The sequence below is a fragment of the Diplotaxodon limnothrissa genome, linkage group LG1, assembly GCF_057381915.1.
Source record: "Diplotaxodon limnothrissa isolate DT_005_m linkage group LG1, D_limnothrissa_male_GT1.1, whole genome shotgun sequence".
Lineage (NCBI taxonomy): Eukaryota > Metazoa > Chordata > Actinopteri > Cichliformes > Cichlidae > Diplotaxodon > Diplotaxodon limnothrissa.
Window position 1 is genome coordinate 6,265,385 of NC_140596.1, and position 13,136 is coordinate 6,278,520.

Here is a 13,136-nt window from a genome sequence, read left to right on the forward strand (position 1 = left end):
TGTTATTTGTTGTGATATGAAAGAGGAACCAGATGTGTCCAAGGCTGTAGCACTAAGAGGCTTTGATGAGCAGGAATATACCTTTGATCTGCAACGCAGTGTGTAATTTCGGGGGTGTTTTTATGCAAACATGCAGAAGCTGTACTGAGCCAGGATGAAACACTCACCTTATCGGCCTGTCTCATGTAACAGTAGAGAATTCCTCTCATGCACTTGATGGCAGAATGCTCCAACTCGTGAGTTCGTCCCATGTCATCATCAATGCGTCTGAAGGGCAGGGAACAAAGGCCGAACACATGAAGACAAACTGTCACCTACAGCAACTCCTTTTGTTTTAAAAATGGCAAATATTACTAACTGGAATCACAGTTGGTCTTTTGGTCAGTATTCTTACTCCTTAAATGTCCGAAAATAACAGCAGAGATCTCACAACTTAATATGAAGGACAAGTTTTCCGAGGAAAAAAAAAGTCCAAGTAGTCAGAAGATCAGACACATTGTAGAACTGTCTAAACTGTTATTTTATTCAAATAAAATATGAGTGAAAGAGAAGCAGAACATCAGAACCAGCTTAATAAATAATAAATAAATAATGCTAAATATTAAGTCTTTAATTCCTTACTACCTTTTGGTCAAGCCATTTTGTTCCCAGGTTTAAGCAAATAACAAATAATAAATAACCTGCTGAACCCTTTTTGGGGTAAGAAAGATAAAAAATAAAAAAATGAATCAGGTTTAGGTTGACATAACCCAGATCAAGCCAAACTTTTGCATTCATAAAGCTAGAAATGTTTGCCTAGCCCATATTTCATCAATAGGATTGTGGATCCATCCTAAATATTATTGTGATACAGAGAACTACCATGTGATTTTGACATGGACAACACAAATCCTGATCTGATGAGGACTGGAAGAGTAGTAATGGTCAATCATTTGTTCCGTTAAAGCTGTCAGTTGGCCAGGACTGCTGTGAAGATCAAACTGCTTAACCCAAGACTAAATACAATGGTTCTCTGGCTGTTTCAGTTACCCATAGCTATGAAATAATGATCATACTGTGATTTTTTTTTGCTCTTTAGACTTTCCCACACGTAGTACTGACTTTGAAGTATATTAGTCATCAGTGCTGATAAACCAACAGAAGCTCTTAACAATTTACACAATTTACATTTAATAGTGAATGCAAATTAACAAAAACATGAATGAATGCACTATAGAAAAATGCATTCAAATTGTGGGGAAACAAATCAGCTTTAAATTAAATCTGTTAGGTATAGAAAAGAAAAGTTTTGAAAGTCCTGAAATGAATACTGGTAGTAAAATGCCACTTTGTTCCTTGGTTGCAGCGACCACAGTGCGAATCAGCTCATTCTTTCTGAGGCTGGCAGATGTCAGATGTGTTTGACAAAGGTCAAGCTAGTAATGACTCTGGCTAACAACAAAGGAAAGCTAAGCCACTGATGTTATACTTGTTTAAAATTTACGAGGTACACAATGCATTAATGACTGCCTTCAAGACATGACCCCGTGCATCAAAACTGACTGCATGGACTTGTTAGTGAGAGGAAATTTTCACTAGAGCTACCCAGTGTCATTAACAAGAAAATGTATATAACAAATAGAAAAGTGAGTAGGCAAAGCTGCAGATAAAAGCTATCATGTTTCCTTAAAATAGAAGTTTGTGGTAACTCCAACTGCCAGTCTTGTCATTGAATCTCACACACACATACTCAAACACACACAGCATCTGGGTGTGAAGTAAGTAATGGCACTATCCAAGCCTGTCAGATGAGAATCATCTTAATTAAATCCCAGTGACAATTCTAATAGGAGGCAGCCATGACTGATGACTGGGATCTGCCTCTGGTCACATCACTGCAGTACACTCTATTTTTACCCCGCTCTTTCCCTCCGTCTTCCCCCTCCATCTAGTTTCCTCTCTGCCTCTCTCGCCATCTTCCACTTCTTCTTCTCTATTGCGAACCCTGACCAGCTTAAATCTCCCCTCTACCACTCCCGCATCTCCACTTTCACTCTTTCTTCTCGTATACCTCCCCTTTCCAATTCTGCCTCCTTCCTCTTTATCTTTTTGCCCCCCACCCTTCTTCTGTGCCCTGTTACAAGCTCATTTTGTGGAAGTGCTCTTTCCTTAAGAGGAATTTGGGCATCAACACAGGGGAACATTGATAAAGGGGTTTGGTGGCCCCAGTGAAATTTTGAAATGTTCTTCTAGAAGTAATAACCCCTATGTGGTTAAAAAGCAAAGCCTCCAAATGACAGAGGCAGATTAAAGATGAGGATCAGTAAGCATGAAAACGAAGAGAGCAGGGAAAAAAACCTGTGAAACTAACTGGGGCTTTTTGGTCAGCTTTCATATAATGCCCAACAAACTGAGCTGTCCATCTATTTTAGTATTTCTTTTACACCAGCGTTGCTGTGATGCTGAAAAAAGGCAATACATAGGACTGGTTTTTCAGCTACTCCTGAGTTTATGGGTCAGTGGCATATTCAGAAGCACAACATGCTGCAACCATCTATCACTATATAACAGCAAGAAAGACCTCTGCCCACAAGAAACTGGACTCACTGCAATAACCATCTGTGTTTATGACCTCCGCCTCCACTACTCACCATGAATTTAGATTTCAGTCTGAGATACTCTCACAACAGTAATCGAAGAGTTCTTTAAAAAGTCTAACTGAACATAAACATGAGTTCTAAGTTTTTAACTTGTACAGATCACTAGCTGTTTACCCATATTCTATGATTGCACCAATTACAGACCCTGCAACCTCTAGCTTGTTGGGTTGGGTGTGTGAAAAGACATATTTTCAAATAATTTCAAGGATTTTGTGCACTTGTTAGTACAACTGGGCTTATCTTGGAGCCACACTCACCCACAAACACGTACATGTTGGTAATCTGCCAAACAGCTTTGGTCAAGTTGAGCTTTCTATGAGTTTTGTAACTCAATTTTAGGTAAAAAGCACTATCTTTAGCACACAGCTAAGGTGCCAGCTTCCTAAGTCCACACAAATTTTGGAAAAAGACATATTGCATACTTATAAACAAACATATATTACACAGTTTATTTTGCATGCGTGTGCATTTTGCATACTAACCGATATGCCATTGCCAAGGCCCAGGCACTGGCAGCACAGTACAGAGAGTCCCGGACCTTTGCCTCTTTGCAGGTAGAGCATGTTTTTACTGGGAACAGACCAGTGGTGGGACTCTGGTAGTTCAAAATAGTTGTCTTGACTAAAAAGACACAAAAAAGATAGAGACAGACAGAAGAAGTGGTGGGTTAATAGTTGCAAAACTGGAAATGTCATCTGCTCACAGCTAAGTAGTTGAAAGGCCAGTGAAGAAAGCGCCTGTTTTCTAGGCTGTAAAGTATTCTCCTGCAGCTCTTTGTTACGAATATCAAAAGCATCTCGTTCTAACTGATGAATTAGGTGGTAAATCAAGAATCAACAGAGTAAAATTACCAGTTGGAAAATACAAAAATGAAATTTAAAAAAACAAAAACAACCCCCCCCCCCCCATAAGATTCTGTTTAAAGCGCAATAAACAAATCAGATAAATGTAATAAATAAGTATAAGATGAGAGAGAGAGCACTATGCGCCTCACAGCTTCAATGTCAGGGGCGGGGGAATAGTGGACCTCCCAGCTTCAGCGTCATATAGAGGAGCCCAGAGCAAACCCAGCAGCAAGCCTTAAAAAAAGGCTATAAATTTATATATAAAAAAATCCAAAATAGCTGCAGCAATCTAAGGAGAGTGGGCAACCAGAGTTTTACAACTTAAAGAAATTCTGCACTTGTGAGCAATTGTTGCAGAGAATCACCACGTTACCAATGACTGTGACACTTTTCATATGTTTTACTGTTAATGAATAAGTACTTTTTAAGATTGTAATGCACTTCAATAGATTCTTACAATATTAAAATACAACTGAATAAAAAAAAACTATAATACACAAAAATATTATTCAAATGCCTGATAGATCTGGATAGATGCATTTTCAGCTGTTTTTTTTTTTTTGTTTTTTTTTTAAAGAAGACACAGAGTCAAGGGTGCAAAGAGAGAGAGGTAAACTGCTCCATAGTTTTGGCACAAATGTTTGAAAGGCAAAATCCCATTTATTTTTTAGATCGGTACGTGGAATCACCAGAAGACCACTATCAGCAGATCGAAGGAAGAAGCATGATGTAGAAGATGATGTAAGTGGGGGCCTCTCCACATCAGGCCATGAAAGTAAGAGTCAAGATTTTAAATTGAGATCTGAAACTAAATGGAAGCTGGCGCAGACTCTTTAACAATGGGGTGATATGTGAGAATTTGTGAGTGTGAGTTAAAAGCCTTGCAGCAGCATTTTGGACAGCTTGAAGGCAATTTAAAGAAGCCTTCAATATTATAATCATGAGGCAATGAAGGCATAAAAAAGCATCTCCAATTTACCTTTAGAGACAACAGTCCTGAGTTTAGCGATATTTCTTAAGTAAAGAAAGCAATAGAAGGTCATAGACTTGATGTAAACATGAAAAGTCAAAAATTGATTAAAAATTAACCCAAGATTTGAAGCTGTAGCTTTTACAGTGGATGAGAAAGATCCCAAATGATGTCTAGTCTGGGGCTTAATGCTCTCTGGAGCAAAAATTTAACACTCATCCAACCATTAATTTCCTTAAGAAGTTCCATTAGAATGGATAGTTTATCTAACTATAAGGTTTGGAATAACGGTACAGTTGAATATCATCTGCATACAGATGATAGGAAATGGATTTCAAACTAATTATAATATGGCCTTGTGGCACAATATACCAGTTAAACAACAAGGGACTTAAGATAGATCCTTGCGGAACGCTGCATGATAATCTAGCTACAGCTGACCAAAAGTTTCCCACTGACATCAAAAGTGTTCTACTCGCAGAAATGAACTGAACAACCCCAAGATGGAGCTAGACATCCCTATCATGTGATTTAAGCGGTGGATTAAGATTTGATTATCAACGGTACTGAAGGCTGAACTAAGGTTAAACAGAACAAGAACTGAGCAATCACCCCTATCTGCAGCCACCAGAAAGTCATTTGTCCATGAAACCATAAAGCTGCACTTTCTTTTTGCCTTATAGTCTGATTTGTCATAACTTTTCCGTTTTGTGGTAAACTTTTCTTTGGCTGTCACTTCTTCACCCTGACCTGTCTTATTTGGCTCAGCAGAACTAAAATATATATCCTGCTACTTTTACACACACACACACACACACACACACACACACACACACACACACACACACACACACACAACGGTAAGCGATTCTCTGCGCGATCAACCTCTCACATGTTTAAGCTTGCTGCGGGAGATTTCACTTGTCATGTTTGCATAGTAAGCCAACGATTGATAAAACGATGTCAGAGGAATTGGTGCGCAAATTATCATCACTCACCAATCAGTACTGTCGCTCTCTATACACAGTTTGCGCGATTGCAAAGTGAAAGCAAACAACAAGCGCAAATTCAAACGCGATTTCAACATGTCACATATTGACAGTGGCTCATCGATGCCAATGACATAATTATCCAGCTACATTTCCGAAAGAATGCAAAAGCATTGACATATATTTTTCCTTCCTACAATCCGGTTGTTCAGTGATGACGCAACGAATCCTACTTCCGGGTCTAAAGTAGTCTGCGTTTAATATGGCTTTTGTGTTGTTAACATGTTTAATGTTATGTATTTTCTTCTATTTGATCTCAAAAAGCTTCTAAAACAGTCAGTGATCACTGTTGACCTCCCTCGGCTTTTATTACCACTAATCATTTATTTAAGCTCAGTTTTTAAAACCTTAGGATGTAACTACAGCCCAGCCCATGCAGCAGTATATGAATGACTAACCTCGTATTGTGGATGGATTATCTCAGTTGTTCTCCTGGCTGAAGTTTGGTCCTTTTACAGCATCCTGCCATGCGATTACATTTGTTCCTGACCACCGAGAACACTCACGTTAACTTTTATCGAGTGGGAAAAAAGTTAGCTTGTTTATATTATGCTAACATAGCCGTCTCTCTAGCGGTCATGTAGCACATCATTAAATACCAGCTAGCCAAACTTCAGTAACCCTACAAACGTCACTGCTGTTTAGTTTTCTGTCTTCATTTATGCTGGAAGTGATAGCAGAGCTGTATGTTTTAATTTGTTTCCAAAACCCTGCAGTCAGGACATGCTATATTGTATTTAGATAGAAGCTAGCGAGCTAACTCCCTGCTAACTTCTAACTCCGTTAAACGTCATAAATTCCGTTTTCATGGATGCCTGGATGTTAAACTCAATTGTTACACCTGGTAGAGCAGAACGCTGATCATTTTATTAAAGATGAAAGACTTTAGACAGTTTTTCAACTCTCAGTAATGCCATAGTGATCGTTTGATATATGGACCTGCAGCAGAGTTTAGGTCCAGACACGGCTAGTGACGTCAGACTGAACAATCGGATAGCCCGATGCAGGGCAGAGATAGATTTTGGTAGCCTGACTGGAAAAATCGCTAGCCCCGGGACGTCGGGCTAGTGATATTGCAAGCCCTGTATCTGGATTGAGGAATCACTCATCTTTGGAAAAGAGAGTTTATTACAGAGAAATGGCTCTTTCCCAAATAAAAGCTATACTATACGCTTCTTCTGGGCTATATTCTCAGCAGCATATTGTAGCGGGTCAGGGCTGTTCTGTTTGTACAGTTATGTTTTGTTTATGTTGCCATAGTGACGGGTGACGCCCTCTCGCTGCAACGGTGTGTCCTTCCTGGGTCAGAGGGCGCCCTGTGTGTTGTTGTTGCTGCTGTGCGGTTGCTGCGCTGAGCAGTTAGCTAGCGGCAGTGTTCTTCTGCAGATGTCAATAAACGGCTGTGCTCCCTGGCTAGCTCACGGGAAGCAAGACCAAACGACACCTCCGTCTCCTCCTTGTCTGAGCTCGCCACAATATTAAACATATCAGGTCCCCATAAGGAGAATCATGTGCTAATGGCTGTCTAAATGACTCGGGTAAAGTTTGTAGCATGCATGCTTGTTGTTTTTGTCTGCTTCCACTTGTCTTTGTACTAGGATGATGTCGGCATAAATGTGCAGTCATATTCGTTGTGTTCCCACTAGTGCTGTCAGCGTTAATCTCGTTGAAATGACGTTAACGCCACAACATGGCAAATGTCCGTTAACGAGCTACCCCTGATCACCCGGTGCGTGGGGCTAGACGGCCAACACGTTAACGAGCTAACTGTGCTAACACACTAGCTCCCACCCATGTAATTGAGCATTGCGTGGCACATCCAACATACTGTTTTACTTTAGTCCATGACGTGCTTACCTTCAGGGTCATACGTCACATGAAAACCAAAATAATTCCAAACGCCAGATCTGAATGAGGGTGGGGGAGGTTAAATTTTCCATGTTGCAAGGAGAGCTTAACTTCTGTCTTGCTAGCTTGCCCTGCGCTCTTCCTTCTTGATGCTGTCTGTGTTGAGCGCTCAGTGGATCTGCGCTCGACAGTGCAGCCTAGGCGGAGTAGTCGAACGCAGATTCACTGAGCGCTCAACACAGACAGCATCGTCAGAAGGAAAGTTGATAAAATAAATTACAAATTTTGTATTGTTCATACATGTGCGTACCGAACGTAAAAAGCACTGTTCAATATCGATACGAGTATCGTTTCGTTGCACTCATGAAGGCACCTGGGCATTTGCAGGACTTTGTGTGGGGTAATGGGGTCGTCGGGGACGACTGACCCCTTAGTTGGGGGCTATGTATAGGGGTCAGGGCTGTTCGGGGTTCTGTTTGTACAGTTATGTTTTGTTTATGTTGCCATAGTGACGGGTGACGCCCTCTCGCTGCCACGGTGTGTCCTTCCGGGGTCAGAGGGCGCCCTGTGTGTTGTTGTTGCTGTACGGTTGCTGCGCTGAGCAGTTAGCGATTGATAAGACGTCGTTGGATGTGCCACGCAATGCTCAATTACATGGGTGGGAACTAGTGTGTTAGCGCAGTTAGCTCGTTAACGTGTTGGCCGTCTAGCCTCATGCACGGGGTGATCAGGGGTAGCTCGTTAACGGACATTTGCCGTGTTGTGGCGTTAACGTCATTTCAACGAGATTAACGCTGACAGCACTAGTGGGAACACAACGAATATGACTGCACATTTACGCCGACATCATCCTGGTTCAAAGACAAGTGGAAGCAGACAAAAACAACAAGCATGTGTAACCGGTTTCTGCTTCATCCCGCTGCAACAGTTCGGCCCAAACAGACTCCTCGACTCTGCGTTGTGTAGTGTTTTTAAAAAGACAAGGAGTCTCTGATCGATCGTTGCCACTTTATTTCCTGAATGGAAACAACAGTGTATTATCAGTGCACAGGCTCGCCACACACCACTCCGCACAGCACACTCTCGTTTGGCTACGGCAGACTGGCAGCGATTACTGCAGCAATATTACAATTTCTAATATACAATAAAATAACAGCAACAACAAATGATGTACCTGAATGGAAACAACGGTGTATTATCAGTACACAGGCTCGCCATACACCACTCCGCACAGCACACTACGGCAGAACATCTCATTAGCATTCCGCTTTAGTACATAAGACAAAAGTACATAAAACTGGTGTTGGACATGTGTCCACTAAGCACTTATTACACTCGGTGCTCGTCAGCTAATCAAACATGTTTTATGTGTCTGTACTACTTAGCTATATTGTGTGCGGAACAATACAACTCACCTCTCATATGGCTACGGCAGACTGGCAGCGATTACTGCAGCCAGCCTCACCTAACCAGCCACACCGAGGAGGGGGGGGGGGGGCGCTGTTTCCCCATTACACTGATATTTGTGGCAAGTGGAATAATACCACAAACACTGTTACACATGCATGCTACAAACTTTACCCGAGTCATTTAGACAGCCGTTAGCACATGATTCTCCTTATGGGGACCTGATATGTTTAATATTGTGGCGAGCTCAGACAAGGAGGAGACGGAGGTGTCGTTTGGTCTTGCTTCCCGTGAGCTAGCCAGGGAGCACAGCCGTTTATTGACATCTGCAGAAGAACACTGCCGCTAGCTAACTGCTCAGCACAGCAACCACACAGCAACAACAACAACACACAGGGCGCCCTCTGACCCAGGAAGGACACACCGTTGCAGCGAGAGGGCGTCACCCGTCACTATGGCAACATAAACAAAACATAACTGTACAAACAGAACAGCCCTGACCCGCTACAATATGCTGCTGAGAATATAGCCCAGAAGAAGCGTATAGTATAGCTTTTATTTGGGAAAGAGCCATTTCTCTGTAATAAACTCTCTTTTCCAAAGATGAGTGATTCCTCAATCCAGATACAGGGCTTGCAATATCACTAGCCCGACGTCCCGGGGCTAGCGATTTTTCCAGTCGGGCTACCAAAATCTATCTCTGCCCTGCCCGTCGGGCTATCCGATTGTTCAGTCTGACGTCACTAGACGTGTCTGGACCTAAACTCTGCTGCAGGTCCATATATCAAACGATCACTATGGCATTACTGAGAGTTGAAAAACTGTCTAAAGTCTTTCATCTTTAATAAAATGATCAGCGTTCTGCTCTACCAGGTGTAACAATTGAGTTTAACATCCAGGCATCCATGAAAACGGAATTTATGACATTTAACGGAGTTAGAAGTTAGCAGGGAGTTAGCTCGCTAGCTTCTATCTAAATACAATATAGCATGTCCTGACTGCAGGGTTTTGGAAACAAATTAAAACATACAGCTCTGCTATCACTTCCAGCATAAATGAAGACAGAAAACTAAACAGTGACGTTTGTAGGGTTACTGAAGTTGGGCTAGCTGGTATATAATGATGTGCTACGTGACCGCTAGAGAGACAGCTATGTTAGCATAATATAAACAAGCTAACTTTTTTTCCACTCGATAAAAGTTAACGTGAGTGTTCTCGGTGGTCAGGAACAAATGTAATCGCATGGCAGGATGCTGTAAAAGGACCAAACTTCAGCCAGGAGAACAACTGAGATAATCCATCCACAATACGAGGTTAGTCATTCATATACTGCTGCATGGGCTGGGCTGTAGTTACATCCTAAGGTTTTAAAAACTGAGCTTAAATAAATGATTAGTGGTAATAAAAGCCGAGGGAGGTCAACAGTGATCACTGACTGTTTTAGGAGCTTTTTGAGATCAAATAGAAGAAAATACATAACATTAAACATGTTAACAACACAAAAGCCATATTAAACGCAGACTACTTTAGACCCGGAAGTAGGATTCGTTGCGTCATCACTGAACAACCGGATTGTAGGAAGGAAAAATATATGTCAATGCTTTTGCATTCTTTCGGAAATGTAGCTGGATAATTATGTCATTGGCATCGATGAGCCACTGTCAATATGTGACATGTTGAAATCGCGTTTGAATTTGCGCTTGTTGTTTGCTTTCACTTTGCAATCGCGCAAACTGTGTATAGAGAGCGACAGTACTGATTGGTGAGTGATTATAATTTGCGCACCAATTCCTCTGACATCGTTTTATCAATCGTTGGCTTACTATGCAAACATGACAAGTGAAATCTCCCGCAGCAAGCTTAAACATGTGAGAGGTTGATCAGGCAGAGAATCGCTGACCGTTATGTGTGTGTGTGTGTGTGTGTGTGTGTGTGTGTGTGTGTGTGTGTGTGTGTGTGTGTGTGTAAAAGTAGCAGGATATATATTTTAGTTCTGCTGAGCCAAATAAGACGGGTCAGGGTGAAGAAGTGACCGCCAAAGAAAAGTTTACCACAAAACGGAAAAGTTATGACAAATCAGACTATAAGGCAAAAAGAAAGTGCAGCTTTATGGTTTCATGGACAAAAGAATTTCTGTGGCTGCAAGACAAGCTATATAACCGGGGCTGCACATAAGTGGTCCGCAGGTGCGCATTCGCTGTCAAAATAAAATAAAAAAAACGCACACAAGATATGAAGTTGCAACGCGTGTTTGCATACATAAGATTTTCTGGAGGAGGACAGACATTTGTTTAGAACTCTTAAAGATGTCGAAGAAGCAAGCTCCTTTAAGCAATTATTTTGGTGTTCCTCCACCTCCAAACAAATGTCAGAAGGAGTCCGAACCACAAAAGAAGCACTTATTCTCGGAAAAGTGGTTGCAGGAGGTGAGCTGGCTTCAAACAAATGATGAACGCACAGAGATGTGGTGCGGAATGTGCCGTGAAAATCCCACTCTAGCGGACAAAAACAGTGCCTTTTATATGGACGCAAACGCGCGTTGCAACTTCTTATCTGGTGCGCGTCTTTTATTTTGACAGCGAATGCGCACATGCGGACCACTTATGTGCACCCGTGTAAATAAATAACATAATGTTCTGCTGGGTGTGTTGTTGGTTTTCTCTCGATTTCTGAGTCGACAAGCGCCTTTGTTACTGGGACCAGTCATTTTAAGAAAGGCCCCCATTAGAACCCATGAGAAATGCAAGAAATGCATTATTGCTCAGTCTGCAATATCTTTCCCAGAACAAACACCAATTGCAAATAACATACTAAAAATAAACCTGAAAAAATCTGTTTAGAACAGCGTACTATGTTGTAAGGAGTGAACATACCACTGGCAAAATTTAGCAGTCTTTGCAAACTTCAAAAAGCAAATGGCCTAGATCTTGGTTCCACTTGTCTCTTACCCGTGACTTCAGTGGAAATTTCAAATTCAGGATCTGACACAGATGGATTCATGTCCTACACAGTTCTTACAAGTTCATAGAAATTTCTGTTCAATTAGAACCAAGTATTTGAGTTGATGATTGTAATTTTTATACAATGTTGTAATTTGTTTTTCAACAATTTTTTGATTAATGTTTTGTTTCCTTTACAATATTATACTTTAATGTATAATATTGTAAAGGAAACAAAACATCAATCAAAAAATTGCTCTCTTTTTTATTTGGGCTACTTAAATTTATTTTGGGCTACCAAAAACTGAAGAGTCCCTGCCCGAAGGGCTACCAGGGATTTTGAAATTTTGAGAGCCCAGAGATATATTTATTTTTTAAATTACTTTTGTTTCAGCAACATTAAATTTAAAAACTGTACTTTTGAGTTAAAATATATATTTATAAGTTTAATAAATGATAAATTAAAAAGGTATGAACATTTTTTTTGTATCGAAAAAATATTGAACCGTGACACCAAAGTATCGAACCGAACCGTGAATTTTGTGTATCGTTGCACCCCTAATATATATATATAAAAAACTAAAAACAGACAGCATGAACAACATGAAATGTACCAGATATGATAAATATTGGTAACAAACAGTTCAGTTATTCATTTGACCCACATGCATACATAACTTTAGCTTGTGTATTTTAACTAATGCATTCGGTAACACAGTGACACCCTCCTCGCCATTTCGTTCTATATCGCTATGTAAACTGGGAGCCAGAGTCAGACACAAGCTATCCAGTAATGCACTGTCAGCACATACTTTCTCTGCTTTAGGGTTCACAAGCTAGTCCTCATTTGTGACATGTGAAATATATTTAACTAGCTCTAGAGCAAGGTTACACCTCTCTTGTGCTGTAATGGTTGACCTGTAAAATTCCTCAGGGTGTGCAGCTGTGTCACTGCCTCATCCATTTCTCTGGATCTGTTTGTATGCAAATTCAGGCATAAATTCACTCGGGTAAAATTAGATTATGTTAAATTCCATTTAGAAGAAGATTGGGCAAAGATATTTGACATGCATTTTTTTTCTTCTTTGATCAAAGATGACAAAAACTGATCTAATAAACTTACTTGGCACACTCCTCTTTTAGTTTTAGGCAGAGTGACAACAGATGGCTTCTTGGCAACAGTTTAGAAAAAGCAACCGGTCCTGGAGGAATATGACTTTGACTAAAGATGTTTGTTTTTTTTCCTTTTCATTCAAACAAAAAAAAAAAAATGGCATTTTGCTGCATAAGGTGACAAGAGCCAGTTTATGTTAATGTTTTATAGGGCACATTGCTTGAGAGTGTCAGCTTGCTCATGTTTAAATACTTTACAGACTTAACCATGTTTTCTATGAGGGTAAGGAAACTTGGTCATCATTTTAATTTAGGTTTTCTTTAGC

At 40.6% G+C, this 13,136-nt stretch overlaps 1 protein-coding gene across 2 annotated transcripts in view; it reads right to left on the minus strand.

Annotated features, from left to right (window-relative positions):
• phkb (phosphorylase kinase, beta) overlaps window positions 1–13,136 on the minus strand; it is a 104,598-nt gene that overhangs the window by 74,864 nt on the left and 16,598 nt on the right. For both annotated transcript variants that reach the window (XM_085359301.1, XM_085359225.1), the window contains exons 3-4: window positions 3,122–3,260; window positions 168–267 (exon numbers count right to left, since the gene is read on the minus strand). In XM_085359301.1, the coding sequence (XP_085215427.1) occupies window positions 168–267; window positions 3,122–3,260 (239 nt within the window). The remainder of the gene's footprint in view (window positions 1–167; window positions 268–3,121; window positions 3,261–13,136) is intronic.